The sequence below is a fragment of the Amaranthus tricolor genome, chromosome 8, assembly GCF_026212465.1.
Source record: "Amaranthus tricolor cultivar Red isolate AtriRed21 chromosome 8, ASM2621246v1, whole genome shotgun sequence".
NCBI classification, from domain to species: domain Eukaryota; kingdom Viridiplantae; phylum Streptophyta; class Magnoliopsida; order Caryophyllales; family Amaranthaceae; genus Amaranthus; species Amaranthus tricolor.
In genome coordinates this window covers 23,075,796-23,096,603 of record NC_080054.1, presented here as the reverse complement: position 1 = coordinate 23,096,603, position 20,808 = coordinate 23,075,796, and the positions used below count along the sequence as shown (strand labels likewise).

The following is a 20,808-nucleotide window of genomic DNA, read 5'->3' as shown; positions in this document are numbered from 1 at the left end:
ATTATTGCTTTTACATTTGAAAATTTACTCAATAAATTATATAAAAAATAAAAAAATGTGAATAATTCAACAAAATGTTTTATCAAGTAACTGTATATGCCCTTGGTGTCTATTTAAGGAAATATGTACACAAAATATGTAGCTTGAAAAGCTGATGCGGCAAACCAAGCTAATATGCTTGGCGTCTAAGTCTAACCATTAAAATGTAATTTTATTTGGACTTATTATTTGTCCGATTCAATTATAGTTAGTTATATTCACTTCACTTCAATTTAACTCCATTTTATTTAATCTATTTATTTCAATTTAATATTATTTCACTTTATTATTTTAAGTTAATTTTATTCGGCTCAACTCAATTTATTTATTTTCAGGTTTAATCAATCATTCACTTATGCGCAATTTAATTCATTTATTTCGTTTTTTAATATTATTCTCATTTGGAATATTTCATCTTAAAGAGAGAGAAATTTAATTAATGTTTTTGAGACATATTTAGAAGATAAAATATATCCATGTGAAATCTCGTTAGATTCGTCTTAATGTATACTTTTTTATTGTGTGTATTCAGAAAAATTAAGGTTTAAAATTTGCTTTAAAAACTGTGCAAAAGTAAATGAAAAGAACAAAAAAGAACAGAGAGAATATATATTTATTTGATGTGTTTCAAATCAATTTCCCAATTTTCAATCTAAGAGACAAAAATCAAATCTTATTCAGCTAGTCTCTCGGGCCCAATCCATTAAAGCTTATTGTCTATTTTTACTTTATATTTTTCTTTATAGCTCATCTTGTATAAGACCGTCTCACCATGAGACGATCCCATATAATTAGCCCATTACTTTAATTAATTACTTTAAAATTGTAAGTGATTGTTTTAAAGTTATAAGTAATCACTCTAAAACTATAAAAAATAATTATTTTAAAATTATAAGTAATCACTTTAACGTTATAAGTGAGCACTTTAAGACAAAAAATGTAGCGCAATAAAGATGGTTTCACTGTGAAACGGTCTCATTTAAGAATTAGTGTTTTCTTTATTGGCTGATCCAATCAAAGTTAGAGATGGTCTCTCAAATAGACTGTCTCTCACAAGAATTTGTGAATCTTATTATATTGAAGTAAATATTATTTTTTCCAAATAAGATTTTGAGTTTAATTGTTGTATGGTCTTTATTGTTTAACCTATAACAATTAAAAAAAAATAAACTCAAATATTCAAATGAGACGGTCTAATGGTTGATTAGCGTAATATATATTTATTGTCTTAAAGTGATTACTTATAATCTTAAAATGATTATTTATAAGTTCAAATAATCACTTTATAGTCTTAAAGTGATCAATTTTAATTTTAATTAATTCTTTACAATCTTATAGTGAGACGGCCTATTAATAGACTATTTTTTATTCAAGAAAGCAAGAGTCACGAGCCCTTAAAACGGTTAAAAACTTGAATCCCCTTGATTCAAATATTAGGTTGAGGCGGAGATGACCCGATTCAACGGTCAATTCCAGAGAAAGCAAAAAGGAGCAAACGACATTTGTCAACATCATTCATGGCTTTACAATTTCAATGGGAAACCAAGGGAACTGAAGAAGCTACCAAAGCTTCTTGCTATTCCTACTCCGTTTTCTTGATCCCGTAATCCCCCAATCACTTCGCTTCGATTCACATTCATGGAATCAAATCAACCCGCCGATGATTCAAATCAAGCCGCTCCATTAGAGGAAGTATCATTGCTTCAAGAGAAGGATCTCGTAGAAGAACCTAAACAGTCGCCGGAATCTACACCCGACGAAAATGGATCTCCGGAAGGAAAATTGAAATCGCCGAAATCGGTAAAGTGGAGCGAACAATTGGTATCTGAGTCTTCTTATACACCTTCAATTGATTTTAATACTTCGCCCAATCCTTCCATCCCGTCTAATCCTTCCTTTAAAGGTTTGATTATTGTTATTATGAATTAAAATTTTCTTCTCGTGAACTTGACTGTGGTCGACTTATGATATGAATGTGTTTGTGTTTGATGTACGCAGAAAGGATGGATACTATTAAAAATTTGTTGGGAAGATGGGGAAGTAATGTTAAAAATGCAGCTAAAAAAGCTGAGGATTTTTCTGGCAATACTTGGCAACATTGTATGTTTTCATTCTCTTTTTCTTGGTTTTAGCCTTTTAGGTTTCTTTTAGCAGGTTGAATTATTCATTGGTGCAAATTATAAGACTCACATAGTCACATAGTTTATATATATGGTGGATATATTCCTTTTCTCTGAGGTAGTTTGCTTTTTATTATGCATGTTTCAGGAATTATTGAATTTGTACTTCTATATTCATTTATATGATGCATATTATGTGGACCGTGCAATCTTTAATGCATTGAGTGTTAACATTTTTTATTGAAATGAAGGAGCATTCTTGAAATTTAAAGTAAGGATAGACAGAAATTAGGAACTTGGGGAACATAAAAAGACTGCAAGTCGAAGATGATCAAGAGAGCAAAAGTATAAAAAAAAGATCCAAAGGATTTAGTTTTACCGGTTGAGATATTAGATAATCAAAATTAATAGAAAAGAAGAATTTACGTGGAGTTGTGCATTATTAAGGGGCCTAGGATGAATATAGAGTCACCGTTAGTGATGAAGAAGTAGATGAAATGAGGAAGTCTGGAACTTATGCATCATTACTAAGGTTGAGAAGGAAGAACTGAACCTGAGGATGTAGTGAACAATTTGTTGTTTTTCCGGTATCAGGTAATGCCATCGGTTTGTAGTATGGACTCACTATTGATTTTATTTCAGGGACAGGCTGGTTTGTAAGGCTTAGGATGACAGCGAAGTCCAGACAGATGGTGAAACTAAAAGTTCAATTAGAAGAGTTTTTGGAAGTAGGGCTATATCAGGCCTAGTATGTCTCCATAGGGAGCTCTTGTTCTTTCGGTGAGGAACTTTTGCGGGAAGAAAGATGGAAGTATGAGATTTTGTATAGATTATAAAGAGCTTACTTAGGTGACCATTAAGAATATGTACCCATTACCTCCAATTGATGGTTTGTTTGTGCAACTGAGCGGTACAAGCATGTTCTCAAAGATTGATTTGAGGTCATATGAGGATTTTTGGGATGAATATCCGTAAAACTGGATTTCAATCTCAATATGGACATTTCTACGTTTGTACTGCAACTTTAATTGGCTAAATAACTAAGCTTTTAAGCACTTGTTTGGACAAATTTGTAGTGGTCTTTAGTGCCAACATATTGGTGTATTTGCAAAAAGAGGATGAATTACATTTTGGGATTGTTTTACGGACTTTGAGGGAGAAGATTTTTTATGCGAAATTTTTCAAGCTTGAGTTTTGGTAGAGGTCTTTCCGTGTCAGGATGAGGTGCCCTTGCATTTTCAAATGAAAAAGATGAAAACAAAGACTTTATTTTTAATGAAGGATTGAGTAAATGGAATAAAAAAGTAAATTAGAGACTGTAAGAGAGATATAAAGAATGAAAAGGTAACAAGTAGAAAAAGATTACATGACGAAGATGAGGGTATAGATTTCTTTTGTAAAAAAACTTGTGTTTTAAGATAATTTTTTAAAAAATTATTCACTTAAATATCAGATGACTTGCACATTACTATACTAACTGAGCTTTTATGAATTATAATTATCGTACCTATTGTTTCAAAGTCACCTTAAGTAGCGTCATGCTTTCCTGTTCCATCGACATCCTGCTCTATATTTAGCCGTTTCAAGAAACAATGATCGAAACAGCATTTATTTGCTTGAAATCAAAGTTGTGTGTGTGAATTTCCTGTTTTCTTTGTTATCTCTCAAATATAAATGCTAAATGTCGTCAACATTTTAAGAAATGCCAGCTCTACTCTGACATTCTGCTCTGTGTGGTTTCTGTTAGTGAAAACAAGTCCTAGTTTTGCTGATGCTGCCATGGGAAGACTTGTACACAGCACTAAAGTCCTAGCTGAGGGAGGCTATGAAAATATTTTTCGTCAAACATTTGACACAATGCCTGAAGAACTTCTTCAGGATTCCTACGCTTGCTACTTGTCTACTTCAGCTGGCCCAGTGATGGGAACATTATACATATCTACTGCCAAGCTTGCCTTTTGCAGTGATAATCCTCTTCCCTACAAAAATGATGATCAGACTGAATGGAGTTACTATAAGGTGACATTACGAACTTTCTTCATTTGATATGCCTCTTGGTTTCTGCCATGAAAATTTTTCTTATAGACATTGGTGAATGAAGAAACTCTTGGGATGGGGGAAAGCAGAGATAGAATAAAGGCAATGAATAGAAGGGACAGTAGGATGTTTTGGATGGAGGTTGCTAGTGCAGTAACCTCTGACTTTTTGCCCATCGGTACAGCATTGGGCAGGACAATGCCCACATACAATTAATTGTTCGTACAATCTTTTACACTATGTTTGGATAACATTTTAGTTGGAAAAGAAGGAAGGGGAGGAGAGGGAAGATTGGTGTGTTCTCCTTCCAAATCTTTTCAATGTTAGAAGGATTTGTTTTATTTTAAATGTGAAGGGGTTTCTCCTTCCATTTCCCTCACTTCCCCAATTGGTATCCAAGTGAGGGAAATACAATCCCTCCATTTTCCTTCATTTCCTTCTGTTCAAACATAGTTTTAACGTTTATTTTCTCAAAATTCCAAATTTATTTTCCAAAGTTTGTATATTTACTTGAATGTAGATCTCTCCATTCATTGGGCTCTTTTTTTAGCTAAGATATTACTTTTTGTTGTAGAAAATCTAGCAAGTGGAATAGTGGAAGTGCAGCATTGTTTATACTTTACATTTGGAAAAAATACGACTTTTAACAAGATTTTAAGGATTACATCTCTTTAGTTCCTTCCGCTTCCCATGTGCTATCCAATTGATGGAAACTTGATCCTTGCATTTATCTGCTCTTCTTTTCCCTCCTATCCAAACGAGCAATTACTTTAATCTCATGAGTCCAATGTTCTATCAATTGTATTGACATTTTTTTGGGATCTGGCAACAGTAAAAGAGCAAAATGACCACTTGGGCTCTGTTCTAGTTATCAAATTTATGTATGTGTATTTTCATGATTTAAAAATGTTGGGCTGTATAAATTAACACTCTTGGCAGTGAAGGAACAAGAATTTATCTTTCTAGTAATCTGAAAGACATAGATTAACCATTTTCTTTGCCACCAAGGATTACAATTAGATCTTGAGTATGTTCATGAATAAACTGACAAAAGAGCACATGATAACTTACCATGTTTTATTGCCATTGTTTGTTTTGCTTCAGTGACCGACCTATTTTAATGGTGTTGTAAACATAGTGCAAAATCTCAATTACGTAACTGACTCACTGTTGCGTTGACAGTCATGAAACAACTTTCACTTTCCATTCGGATGGTGTCAAGGCATTGTGCATGTATAGTAGCCGTTGTAATCTCAAAAACCTTTACAATGCCGTTAGGAATCATGATGTAGTGATGCGGCTAATATTTTGCATTATGGTTGGAAAAGTAAAGGAGATTTTGCAACTTTGGTTTTCTAGTTATAAAGGAGTAAATCAGAATTGTGGACATTGTTTTTTAAATATATGTGAGTAAATTAAATTAGTGATACAACTCATTCAATCATGTGCACTTATTTTTGTGAACTTACAGATGATATTTGCAACCACTTTGTTATCATTTATAAGGGTAAAGTTGCGTTAATCCTACCCCTCCAAACCCCGCTTTTGTTGGAACCATTTAATGGCATTGGGATTGGGGTAATAGACTGTTGTTGCTAATCTGTATTTTCTTAAAGGCGGCCAACAGTTGCTGTACCACAAAAATTAGGGTCTTCTAATGCAGCCTTTCTGTAGTGTCTCATGCATGAATTCCACTCTTTGTTTATGTTGTTTTGACCATTGCTAGAAATTGTTGATTGTAACGTCACTGTCTTTGCTTGAATAGGTCATCATACCATTGCATCAGCTTAAAGCGATAAACCCTTCCTCAAGCGGAGTAAATCAAGCTGAGAAATATATCCAGATTTTATCTGTTGACAACCACGAGTTTTGGTACATGAGTTTCTTGAATTACGATAATGCTGTGACTGTTCTTCAAGGAGCATTGCAGTCCTCGGATTTGCAATCTGTATGAAGCGTCTCTACACTCTATTAATAACGATGAAGCCTTATCCACATTTTAGTTTGTGATTCAAACAAAGAAAGCTTAGTGCCGTGTCCTGCTCTGCTTGTAGAACATCAGCAGACCCGTCCAGATAAGTAGCAGTATTCTTACATCTATCTCCTCGACTTTTCTTGCACTTGTGATCTCAGGTTTCACAACAAAGTAGTTTTTTTGATTAGTATGTTGTACCGATTAGTGTGTTGCGTAATGTCCTTCGGACTGACAACAATGTGAAAGGATTGAGAGCTTGAATCGGCTTGCTTATGGGGATTTATAGTCCATTACTTATAAGAAGCTAGCCAATCCAAGCTCTCAGAGCTTTCGCTGCCCCTACGGTTGTGAACCTGTGATTAATAGAAAATTATTGCTCTGAAAATATATTTGTCGACTCTTTCTTTTGTAGACTTTTTTTAGTTAAATTTGATCATGATCATGATCCTGATCATCCACTTAGTAGTTTTTGCAACATGATCATTATTCATGAAACCATTTGTGAACTTTACTCTCTTGGGTTAACAAGTTTATTCTCATCTGTTTTCCCTTGTATGGTTGCAATAGACCATCCTCATTTACCCTCTTAACTAACTTCCTAATTTGATGCTCTTTTCTTTACACTATGTTTGGCTGTAAATTTAATTTAAGCGGAAAAGAAAAAAGAGGATGTGGAAGGAAGGGAAGAGAACGTAGTTACTACTCGTTTGGTTAGCGCTACTAAATGATGGTAATGGGAATGATTTATAGTGTAAAATTTCATTAAAAGTTTCATGTCATTCCCATGGTGATAAAATTTTAATCACAAAAAAGTTTTTTTTATTTACAAATTTTCATTAGCACCTCTCCTAATCTCTCAATGGTTATGCATTGGAATAAATTTTACAAATGAGATGATTGAAGTTGGACAAGCATGGCTATCAAGGTAGTCAAGAGATTTTTCAACAAAAATTACACTAGTTTTTGTTCTCATTACTATCATTTAATAACACCTACCAAATGGGGCGTTATTGTTTGTTTAGAAAGGAAGGACAAGAGAAGGAAGAGAAATATCATTTTTCTTTGAAAAGACTGATTAAGAAAACTTAAAGACTTTAATGCTTTATGCTTCAAATTATTTCCTTCCAAATCCCCTTTCGAAATTGTTATTCAATTAAAAAAGATTATATCCTTTGTCATATATTAGTTAAAGGGTTATTTAGTTAGGTTAGGGAATAGGAAACTAGTATAAATAAGAAGGGGAGTAGAGAAACAAGGGAAGAATATTTGTATATGCATTTAGTGGGTGTTATGCTCGTGTCTTAGGTAAACGTAAGCCTCTCAAAAGCTTGTAATCCTATCTTTAATAATACAAGATTCATTTACATTCACACATTAATTACGTAGCTCATACATTTTCATGTTACTTTGCTACTATTTGGCTTATCACAAATTCTTAAATGAGATAGGTGGGGTGTTTTGCAATTGGCTGTTGGTTTTTTTTGGTTTGTTCGACCAGTTGAAAATATTGGCTTTTAAGTTAGCTGAAAAGACTAGCTATTTGTGGAGATGTTTGGTGAATTTAAGTATTGACTGTTAGCTATTTATTAGAGAAAAAATGAGCCAAAAAGCCAAAAGCCAAAAGCCAACCAAGAAAGCTAGATGGAGCAGTTTTTTATTTTGGCTTAAAAGCCAGCTTTTCAGCTGCTTTAAAAGCTATTTACCAAACAAGTTTTTTTGGCTGTTTGACTAACCAACAAATCAAAAATCAAAAGCCAAAAGCCAACCAAAAAGCTAAGAACCAAACACCCCCTAGTCTCATGGTGAGACTCTAGGGCAGGCCCATATACCCTTCAAAAATATTATTTAAAATTCTCCCAACTCACTTATTATAGAAAATAACGGTAAATATTTAGGTTTTACTAATTACTTCCTATTATTAAGGAAGGTTATTAGGTTATTTTTAGGATTAGAGTATTTTTAGAAAAGTTAGTTTTTTCTTCCGGTTATTTTTTTGTATAAATAGAGCTTGTTATTCTTTTTCTTAGTAATGTGAATATAATTCAAAAATTAAAATCTCTCTTAAATTCTATTTTTCATGGTATTAGAGCCTATGGTTTGAAATTGATAAAGGAAATTCAAAAACCCAGACCACAGTTTCATCACATACCAAAAATGAGTGCAAAAAATAGTTTTGGAGACAATCAAGAAAACCAACAATCGAATCCAATGGATCAATTGTTGCAAATCTTACAACAATTAAACAAACCAAATCAAAATTCCAATGAATCCTTCAGTCAGAACGTGATACTTACCGAAAAACTTAACAACCAAAATTATATGAATTGGTCAAAATTGATGTATTTGGCCATTAATGGAAAGAGGACAACTCAATCATATCACTGTCGATTCTCCTTCCGTAACTGATCCGGAGTATACCAAGTGGATACAAAAAGATTCTTTGGTAATTTCTTGGATTATAGAAAATATTCATTCGGATCTTGTAAACCAATTTCTGGATTATACAACAGCTAAAGATTTATGGAAAGGCATAGAGGCCTTATATAGCTATGGAAGAGATGGTCTTCAGATCTTTGATTTAACAGTCAAACCTACAACTATAAAACAAAGGAAAGATTCCATTGAAGTTTTTTATGGAAAAATGATTTCGATCTGGAAGGAGATAGATAGAAGGATCCCAAATCCAATGACCTGTGATAAGGATAGGACTACATATAATGTGTTGGTGCAACAAAAATGTTAATATCAATTCTTGGCTGGTATTAATGAGAACCTTGACAAAGAAAAACGAGATATTCTTAATCAAGATCCTTTACCATCCGTAGAGGCTGCTTATGCACAAATTAGAAGGGAGATTTTTCGAAGGAACATCATAAGTGGTACATCTATACCAAGGACGACATTAATCGAAATCGGGTCAGGCTTAATTTCATAAAGAAGCTAGAAAACAATAATTTTAGAAAGGAAGATAAGAGGCACTTAAAGTGCTCTCACAGTGGTGGATCCAAACACACAAAGGAGGGATGCTTCAAAATCTCGAATTGTGGTTGGAAAATAAAAAACGATTCAAGGATACTAACTCGAAAACAACAAAAAAGGAAGACTACAAAGCCAAGGCACATATGATGGAGTGCAAAGAGGATATCACAAATGTAGAACCTGGAAATAAAGGAGGTAACATTTGATTAAATTCCTTTAAAATTCTAGGTGCTTTTAATTCAAAGTTAAAGAAAACTAAGCAAGAGGAAAATAAAAATATAGTAAAGTGTCATAATATGTTCAAATGCCTTTAAGAGGAAGGAAATGGTTTTTCTTCCTCCTCACATAAAGATTTCGAGCATCTTCAAGAGGAAGGAAATATTCTTTCTCCTCACATGAAGCGGTTCAAGTAAAGGATACTAGATCCGAAAAACAAATCAAGAATGTAAAACAAACTATTAAAAAAAAAAACTTGATACTAAATCCAAATATCAAATCAAGAAGGAAAAACAAGTTATTAAAAATAATTTTGATTATCTTCTTGAGGTAGCAAATGGTAGTTCATCTCAAAAGAAGTTTATCAAACTTTGAAAATAAAACCAAAAATTATTTCATGTACTCTACTTGATGAAGAAGCTACTAACTCCATTAAAAGAAGTAATAGCTCAAATGGTTTAGTAGAGATAAAGAAGGGAATCAATCATCTAATTCATGTAGCAAGGAAAATGAAAAATGTTGAAGAAAGAATGGGGAAGGGGAATAGATGGGGACGGATGCTGTTAGCAGCTATTATGAAGTTGGGAGTCTTGGGACAGCTGCTTATTGTGAGGGAAAGGAGAGTTTCATTTTAAACACTAATAATTCCCTAAGTTCTCCTTCTTTTATAGGCAAAATAAAACCCACTTGTGGGAATTGGGTTGCACCGAAAATAAGACCCAATTGCCCCACTATACCAGTTGCAAATTGTGGGAATTGGGCAGCTTAAGGACCCATTGTTTCGGCCCATATTAATGCTGAAATGGGTGATAATTGTTGTGGGAATTGGGCTGCTAAAGGACCCACTATTTCGGCCCAAAAAAGTAATATTCAAGGGCTCTATTTTTTGTTCTATACAAGGCCAAAAAGTTTCTAAAGAGTTGACTCATTTTTCTCAATTAAATGGGCATGTTGATAAAAAAAAAATGGATTTTTAATAGTGGTGCGACAGATACGATGACAAATGATCTTAATGATATTAAAAATATTAAATCTACGCGGCGAACTCATATTCAAACAGCTAATGGAGAGTGTGTTAAAGTAGAAAAAGTAGGGTCTACCGAAGTAACATCAAACTTGGAACTTAAAAATTGCCTTTTCATTCCAAGTTTATCACATAAACTACTCTCTATTAGTCAACTTACAAAAGAACTGAATTGTTGTGTGCTCCTTTTTTCTGGTGGATTTTATGTACAGGAGATTCCGACGGGGAAGATTATTGGGCATGGTACTGAGATAGGTGGCTTATACTATGTTAATGAACTTGCCCAACACGGTAGTGCTATGCTTACATACACGTCTGATGCACAAAAGATTCGCATGTGGCATAAGCATTTGGGTCATCCCTCTTTAAGATATTTGAAACGTCTTTTTCCATCTATTAGTTTTAAAAATTTCTCATTAGATTGTGAATCATGTGTGCTTGTTAAAAGTCATAGACATACTTATACATATAGTTCATCTCATTCTGATAAACCATTTATGTTAGATACATTCTGATGTTTGGGGCCCAGTGTCAAATACTACTATACATGAATATTCTTACGTTGTGTTGTTTATTGATGACTGCACACGGATGAGTTAGGTATATTTTCTGAAACGAAAAAAATCTAAGGTGTTTAATATTTTGTGAAAGTTCTACAAGATAATTCAGACACAGTTTTACAAACAAATTCATATCTATGATCTGATAACGGAGGGTAATATATGAAACTTGATATGAAAGAGTTTATAACTTCTAATGGTCTTATTCATCAAACATCGTGTTTTGGCACCCCACAACACAATGGAGTCATCGAAAGGAAAAATCGTACTCTTCTTGAAATGGCAAGAACCTTGATGTTCGAATCTCATGTCCCTGCGTATTTTTGGCCTGAGCCATTGCGACATTAAATTATTTTGGTAATTTTTTTTAATAAATATAAATGTAGACATTAATAATAATTAAAAAAAATTATTCTTCCATAATTTGGGTTATTTGAATTCATATTTTTTTTAGGATTTTTAAAATGATTATTTTGGTATTTTTTAACAAAAAAAAGTAGGAAAATAAGAAGAAAATATGTAAATATTAAATTATGTCAAAAAATATCAATATGGGTCTAATTTTTGTAGATCTCGAAAAAATATGAACGTTGGTATAATTTTTTTAAATTAAAATTAATTAAATACAAAAATAGCCGTTAATTACGAAAAACGGCTATTTTTTGGCAGCAATCAGAAAGCAGCAAGTGGCATGCAGGCAGGCGGCGTGTCAGGAAGCAGCAGGCTGCCATTTTCCAACAATCAATCAAAAAGCGACACGTGGTGAAAATTTTCCCAACCCACCCAATATTGGGTCACCATTAATTGAGTTTTTACCTTAGTTTGGTCACGCGATCTCTCAGTAGATCACCAAAATAGATGCTCTTATCACTTATCTCTAAAACCCACCTTAGAATCTCATTTCTTCCAATTGGAGCATTGAGAATCTCAATTTTTACATCATACTCTCTCCATTTTTTAATGTTATTCCCATAAAAAATTCACAAAAATTAAAATATAGAATCTTGATTTTTTACATCGTATTCTAAGTTTACATTAATTATAACAATTAACATAATTAGCCTATATTTGAAGGATCAACTCTCTAAACAAACACGTGGAGTATTCGAGTAAATTTTAAATTGGGTGATTGGAGTAACCAGAGTAACCGAGTAAGTAAGCTACTTTAACAAGCTGTTTTACCAAACACTTTAATGAGCTAATTGGTGTAACTAACCAATATTTACTCAATCAGTTACATTACCAAATGCTAGGGCCGGCTCTCAACAAGAGTAACATGAGCAACGACTCAGGGCCTCGTTATTTTACGAGCCTTAAATTTTTAATATATTTAATTTTCATTTATATATTAAGAAAAAATATAATATTTCTATATAGATGAAAAGTTGATAATGTAGTAAATGTCAATGATTTTTGATAATTAATGGTCATTTGTGACCTTGTAAATGATTAGTTATTTATTTTTGAGTTAATGGTTGGTGGATATAATTTAGAATTTTTTCATCAATAATCATTATGTTTAATCAATTAAGTAATGATTTTTTTAATTTAATGTATTTTCTAGGTTAATAAGTTAATTGAGCATATTAGTGTTTCAATTAATAATTTATTAATTTTCACTTAAAAATATACATAATGTTCGGATTTTAAAAACACCCATAATATTATTTTCAAAATTATAAACGACTTGAATGATTGGTGATGATGTCAAGTACTTACACCTAAAGGGAGAGGCTTGTGGGTTGGAAAACATAATGACAGTGATTGAAAGATGACCTCATTTCACCAAAATCAGTAGGATCAGCACCTTCTTAACCTGCATCTTCTGTGCATATGCATGTATGTATTGAATTGGGCATACATAAGATAAGATCATAAGATCAAGGATGCAACCACAAACATAAAACAAAATCATACTTAAAATAATTTTACTATATTTTTCTTTTTAGTTGGTCTCATAGATTTTACTCGTGGTTAACTATGTCTACGTTTTAGATTGATCTTTTTAATTCTTATCAGCCTATTTAATATAATTTAATTACATTTAAATTCATTTAAATAATTTAAATATAATTCAATGGTACGATTTAGATTCCTTTTTAATTCATTATTACATGTTCTGCATATTTTGCAATAGGTAAGTTGATGCTTTTATGATTCAATAATAGATTTAATACTAGCTTGAATTCCGTGCGTAGCACGAATAATTTTAAACAAATTAAATAATTTCTTAAATATAAACAAAATTAGTTTAAATTATCATGACATTAATTTTTTATTTGTTAACTATAATAAATATAGAGAAAATAATATTTGACGTACAAGAGAAATTAAACGAATCACTTTACATTTTCTTATGCATGTAATATTGAGTATTATAGTAATCACAATTTAATCTTTTGAATATATACTTCTATGTGTATTTTTGTATATATAACAAAATATATAATATCTTAATTTTTTAAACTCGTGAATGCTTTTGTGTATTTTTGATGACTTAAGGGAATATATTTCATAAATGATATTTTCAATAGATGTAGTAATGTAGGAAAATTTTGTTGATCAAGTGATTAAATGAAACGTATGTATGACGATTAAGAATTCTTACCCCTTTAGAAGATATAAATTATTTAATATGATATTAAATATAGCATGACAACATTCAACATTTCTTTTTATATGAAAAACACATATTTTTTTTGATTTGAATTACGTATCATACGATATTAATAAAAGAGTTGAAAAATGACAAATGACAAACTCTTAAGATTTTTCCAAATGAATTTATGAAATAGGTTATAATTGATTACTTGGCACTTTATTATCCTAAATTAACATGATATTTTCCTTACCTTATTAGCTGAAATTTTTTAAAATATGCAAGTCAAACTTTAATATTTTTCTATAATTTCCTTACTTTATTAGCTGATATTTTTCCTTTTATATTTTTATATTATTTTTATAATTTTCCGTTAAAATATTTGATTGATTAATGTTCTTGTATGGTGTATGTCTAAATATGAAATTTATTCTATTAATAATTGAATTTAGTGATGCAATTGACTATTATAAACTGATCAATTAGGTGGGAAAATTTTCAACTATAACTTGACACATGTTATTAAGATATATTTTTTTTTCTCTTTAAGTATGTTAGTATAGATAGATACCATATAATAAGTTAAAATACTTGTTTGACACAACAATAATTTAAAAACTTATAACACAATTTAGTGCCAAATTAAAAAATATAATAAATATTTAAGTAAGTTACTTTTTTATATCATCATCATCATCCTATCTAGTATATCCCGCGCATAGAAGACTAAGGCCAGGGTCTGAGAAGGGAAAGATGGCGGCAACTCATACCCATAAAGGAGAGCGCGGCCAAAGGAGTCCCCTGGGCTCGAGGAAGATAAAGAGACGTGATTATACGTGCAAGATAACTTAAAGGCCTAAAAAAGGGGAGCTACTATAGAGGGAAACACAGAATTTAAAGAAAGGAAACGATAAGAGCATGATGTTTCGGGCACTAAACGAAAAACTAAGCGGACATCAAAAGTCTGGGACATGGATATGTCGTCTCCAACTGCTACTATCCCTATTCAGGTCCGCAAAGAGGTTTAACTCATGCAATTCAATTCTTATTTGCTCATCCCAAGTTCTCCTGGGTCTTCCTCGACTCCTCTTACCCTCTACTATAATGCTTTCTACACTCCTCACAGGGGCGTCGAAAGTCTTTCTCTGCACATGACCAAACCACCTCAATTTATGTTCGCGCATTTTTTCAGATATAGGGACTACACCTAGTCTGTCCTTAAACTCTTGGTTCCTAATTCGATCCATCAAAGTGCGCCCATACATCCACCTCAGCATAAGCGTTTCTGTAACTTCCATCTTATGTTCGAAAATTTTCTTTATAAGCAAACACTCGGTCCCATATAGTAGAGCAGGTCTGATTGCCGCCCGGTAGAATTTTTCTTTTAACTTGCTTGGGAATTTCCTATCACATAACACTCCAGTAGCTGCTCGCCACTTGAGCCAACCCGCTTGTATACGATGATTTGCATCCCCGTCAATCTCCCCATTGCTTTGGATGATCGATCCCAAATACTTGTACTTGCTTGTACTCTTAACAACAGTTCCATCTATGGACTCCTCTGATTCACCTATCGGTGATGTCCCACTAAAGTCACAACGCAGATACGCGGTCTTCGTACAGCTAATGCGCAAACCTTAAATCAATAGTTGAATAAAATTGTATTTTCTTTATATCAAAAAAGTATTAGTGATACACTTTTTTTCATGTGATCAAGTAAATCAGTAAGGTTTTTAGTTGTTTAAAATATCTATCAAGATTTAATTTTGTTTATTTTAACATAATATTTTAATTTTTTTTTTTAACTTATTAGTGTTTTTGTTTATTTTTGATGACATTTGGCAAGATATTTCATAAATGATATTATCGATAAATGTAGTAGTGTAGGAAAATTTTTCTAATTGAGTAATTAAATGAAACTTATGTATGATGATTGAGAATTCTAACACCTTTTGAAGATATAAATTACTCCCTCCTATGCATCTTAAGCGTCCCATTTACTTTATGCATTCTATCCAATGCACTTATTCAATCCTTAATATATTTACTTATTTATAATTAAAAATTATGAAAAGTTGATATTAATTAACTTTACATTAAAACGAATCAAATGAGATCACATATGACTATATTTTATCATATAGATTAATAATAAAATACAATTTAATGATAAATGAATAATGCTTCAAAAGTAAATTGGACACCTAAGGAGAATAAGGAGTATTTAATATGACATTATATATACCGTGACAACATTCAACATTTCTTTTGTTGTATTAAAAACACATTTTTTAATTTGAATCACTTCTCATACAATATACTAAAAGAATTGAAAATGACAAATGACAAACTCTTAAAACTTTGTCAAATGAAACAAATTTCATAGGTTAGAATTGAATACTTGACACTTTATTTTCCTAAATCAACATATATTTTTCCTTATCTTATTAGCTGCTAGTTTTCAAAATATGCAAGTCAAGGTTTAATATTACTTCCATCATTTGCTTCTATATTTTCTTATCTCATTTTTATAATATTCCTTTAAATTATTTAATTGATTGATATTCTTTTATGGTATATATCAAAATATAAAATTTATTCTATTACTTGAATTTTAATGATACAATTGACTATTATAGATTGATCATTTAGGCGGAAAAATTTTCAACCATAGCTTGACACGTGTCAATAAGATACTCTTTTTTTGGTTTCTCTTTTAATATATTAGTATTAACTAGTGTAGGAACCTGTACAAAACACGATTTATGGGTATAAAATATATAAAAACATAATTTGAAAGAATAATGCAAGTACATATGATCGTGATTAAATTTATCGAATACATGACTTTTTCAACGCAAAAATTAGATATTGGTTTTTTAAAAAAATTATTTATCGAATACTTTACTTTTTCATTCAATTAAATATATCAAATTTTAGGTTAGATATATAAAATTGCTTTAATAAATTAATAAATACTATACCTAATTGAGCTTCACTCTTAAAAAAATCAGATTCCAAATTAGGTAAATATTGTCGTATAAGCAATTATCATCCATTAAAATAATTTTATTTGTCAAGACTCTTTAAAGATAACACCTGTCATTTTCCAGCATTTTTATTAATATTAATGATTTTAATTACTAATCATACAACTTAAAAAGTTGTCAAATTCCACATGACACTCTTTCAATAGAGTTTTCAAATGACAAATTGAGGTTCAAAAATGTTTAACTGTTAGTAACTATTATAGGTTAGACCTTGATGCTGCAAGTAAAGAAATTATTATATATGCAAAAATAAGAAGCTATTCGAAAATAATAGCTATATACGTAAATTGATGAAAAGGTTGGAGATTTTTAATCATTTGTTTCAGTAAAGTATTTATCAACATAAATAATTGTAAACTAATGTGATTTTTTACTTAAACATATTTGATGTTTGTTTTTGTTTTGAAAATTTTTTATTAAGATATATATGTAAAATTGAATCAATGTTCAAATTCATTGGTTTATTAAGAAATTGTTATAATACTATATCGAGTTTTATTACAAGCTAAAAAATTATAAACTTAATGACAATGATATAGTTGCATCTAGGGATGGCAACGGGTCGGATCTGAACCAGGTCCAGGTGGACTCAGATCCAAATTTGTTTTCACAGGCAAACTCAGATTTGGATCCATGGATCCTGCGGATCCAGTATCGGATTCGGGTCCAAATGGATCTAGCTTATATTTGGCAATTTTGTAATTTTAAAATGTATTGAGATCATGATAAAGCTATATTTATTAACTAATGATAGTAATATATACAATCTTGCAATCAATCATTCAAAACAACATTATACAACTTAAAATTATCTTGAAATTAATAACTAAATCCTTAGACAAAGGTATATTCAACAAATTAATTATTCGAAGTATAATAATTGTGTACTAATGTAGTTGTGGTAATACCATATTAATTAGTTTGGGTAATGCAGGAATATGATGCAGCCCAGTATAATATAATGCTAAGGGTTTATTAAAAGAAAATGGGTCCTCAGGATCCACGGGTCTAGACATTTTTTAAGATTCGGATCTAAATCCCTATAAAATAAACGGATCCAGATCCGACCCGAATCTGCCAGGTCCAATTTTTTTGGAATCAGACCCGTAAAAAGGGATACAGATCTACGGATTCGGGTCGGGTTCAAGATCCATGCCATCCCTAATTGCATCTTTATTCAAAAATCAAATTCTAATATATGTTAATTTTAAGAAATCCTTGCATTACACGAGTTTCTATATTAGGTCTAAGTACTAAAGTAGTTAAAAATAGAAAAGAATAAACATAAAATTTAATTTAACAATTATGAATAGGGATGCAAATGGGGCGGGGCGGGACGGGGATTGGAATTCCCATCCTCATCTCCATCCCCATCTGTTAATGTAATACCCATCCCCGTCCCCAGCCCCACGGTGGGTATAATTTTTTTCCCCGTTCCCTCCCCGATGGGTTTATACCTAAAACCATTCCCGCCCCACCACCCATTTGGGTATCCATCCCCGTCTAATACCTATTTTTCCCGCCCCACCACCCGTTAAATCCCCGCTTAATACCCATCTGTGCCACATATTTATATTCAATCATTTGGGCCTTAAAACCCATAACACATATCCAAACTCAAAGTCTCAAACAAACACACATCCAAAGTCTCAAACATTTACATATCTAAAGTCTCCAACAAACACATATCCCAAAATTTGTACATATCTTGAGGCGGGGCGGGGCAGGGCGGAGATGGGGCGGGTATCACCTAAAACCCATCCCGCGGTGGGTATGAATTTTATACCCGTACCCGTCCCATGACCCATTAAATCGGGACCCATCCCCACCCAATGGGGCGGGGCCCGCCTGCATCCCTAATTATGAAAGCAAAAAAGCGGGATATTTGATATTTGATATGAGTTAAATTGGACGGCAGTACAGAAGTAGATTATACTAATTTTGAGTATATGAAAACTCATACATCTAGATATTTGGATCGTATCGGATTTGATATTCTTGTTGCAGTCCTTGTGAGTTGAGGTGTTTAAAAGGTTTAGTACTTCTTAGTTTAGGGGTCAGTCTTCCACGAGTGTACCAAAAGTATATTAAGGTTGATTGTCACTTTGTGCCGAATACTCTTTAAAGGAGTTTTATAAGCCCTTCTAATAGAGGTGTTTATTCGGGTGATCGGATCGGTTTCGGACGGGTGTCATTTGGTTCAATTGCATTTCGAATAGGTTATATTTCGGATGCGTGTTACAACGGGTCACACCCGGGTCGGGTCCATTAGTCACGGTTCGGTTGAAGATCGGTTATTCGAGCTATTAGTTAGCATCAGTTCGTTGTCAGTTGAAGTTCGTGTCGAGTTTCAATAGGTCTCGGGTTGTCATCGGTTAATAATTAATTCGGTTTTACCAGGTACAGCTCAGGTTTTGGTATTTTTCAAGTAGAATTCGGCTACAAATTACGAATTACTAATTACTAATGATCGAGTCAGAATCAAATTAAGTTGTTAGTCATTTTTTAATTGATGATAAAGTTCCCTTTACTTAAAGCAAAATAGTGAAAATGTAAATCAATTAGTAATCATTATTACATCGTTACTTTTACTTGTTTGGCCGGAAATTAAAATTATAAAAGTTCTATCAATTTTCATTTAATTCGATTAAAACCATTGATTATTAACTCTAAATATATGAAACTATGTACTTATAAAATTTATTTTATTAAAATATTTCTCACTTTATTAGAATAACTAATAAGATGATAGAATATGAGTCACTCATACTTATATGTTAAAATTGGTTCAGGTTTACAGCAGTTCGATCTAAACTTCGTTCGTTTTAAGTCGGTTTTAGCCGGATTGAGTTCGATTTCAAGCATGATTCGGGTCGAATATAACTCAGGTCGATCATTATTAGATTCAGGTAATCTCGGTTAACGGTTATCTGCCGATAAGAAAAATCAGTCATAGCTTGGGTTCAGTTTTTTCATTTTCAATTGTCAATCGGTTCGGGTATAACTTCGGGTCAGGTAATGTCGATTCGCAAAACATAAAAAAGAAAAACATTTTCGAGTCGATTTACTTTCGATTTCGATTTAAATTTTTTGATTTGGTCACTTTTAAAGAGCTCTACCTTCTAATATACCTTCCAAAGCGCAATTATTTTTTGTTTTTTGGTCTACAAATTAAATTCGCAATTATTTTTTGTTTTTTCGTCTACAAATTAAATTGGACATTTATGATCTTCCTAATTAGCTCTAAATTCAGTGGGTGTGTTTTTATTATTGTTTTGTGCTCAAGACTATCTAGATTTATCCCATGTAATTAGTGTCCCTAGGTTATACTTGTATATTATATAACTAATCCCAAGAGTTTGGTTAGTGCCATATCTTGTTTAAATATCTATTCTTATAATTACTCCCTCTTAATTTACTTTCAATTTACTTTAGGCAGTCTAATTACTAATTCAATTTCATTCAATTTCTAATATCTCTAATTATGTATAATAAAAAATTTTAAAAATTTAATATTATAATCTTTGCAATAAGATGAATCAAATAAGATCTTATTTGACTATGTTTCAACTTATAGATTAAAAAATAATTACAAACTGAAAGTGATGAATAAATAGTGTCATTTTTTTCTATTGTTGCAACTAATATGAAACGGAGGAAATATTTTCTTTTATTTATATGTACCTATTGTATGTTTTTACTTATAAGATTAATTTTGATTTTTATACTATTCATAACTGTCTTTTAACCTTATTCTTATATTGAATTAAATTTAACAAAAATATAGTATTGTGAGATAGTGAAAAATTGATTTAAATATATAATTTCAACAAATTAATTTATAAAAAATTATATGTATTATAATGAAAAATTATTATCAGTTTAGAAAATACATTTAACATACCTATTTTTAGAAGGTTGCAAATAAAAATAAATAAAGGAATACATTCTATTACAAAAGTGTGCCGTTAAAAGTGAGATTGTAAACACTTCTTTTCTCTTTAACCATTCAAATATACTTCATAGTTCTTGTCACATTCTACTCTATAAGCAACACGATAAACCGGTTATTGCCGGTAAAAGCGAATAGCAGTTCCTAACTCGTAATAGGAGTATATTAAACGAGATAAGAGAGTCCACTACTTCTAATAGGACAAAAATTAGAATTTTATGAAAAGGTTAGAAAAATATGTATATGAAATAAAAAAA

General features: G+C 31.5%; 1 protein-coding gene across 1 annotated transcript; it reads left to right on the top strand.

The window, feature by feature from the left end:
• The first annotated feature begins 1,422 nt into the window (after positions 1 to 1,422).
• Positions 1,423 to 11,250, top strand: LOC130821264 (GLABRA2 expression modulator-like). The gene is made up of 4 exons (XM_057686951.1): positions 1,423 to 1,942; positions 2,038 to 2,139; positions 3,907 to 4,178; positions 5,962 to 11,250. Exons 1-4 carry the CDS (start codon positions 1,678 to 1,680, stop codon positions 6,148 to 6,150), a joined length of 828 nt encoding a protein of 275 aa, XP_057542934.1. The 5' UTR covers positions 1,423 to 1,677; the 3' UTR covers positions 6,151 to 11,250.
• The last annotated feature ends 9,558 nt before the right edge of the window (positions 11,251 to 20,808 follow it).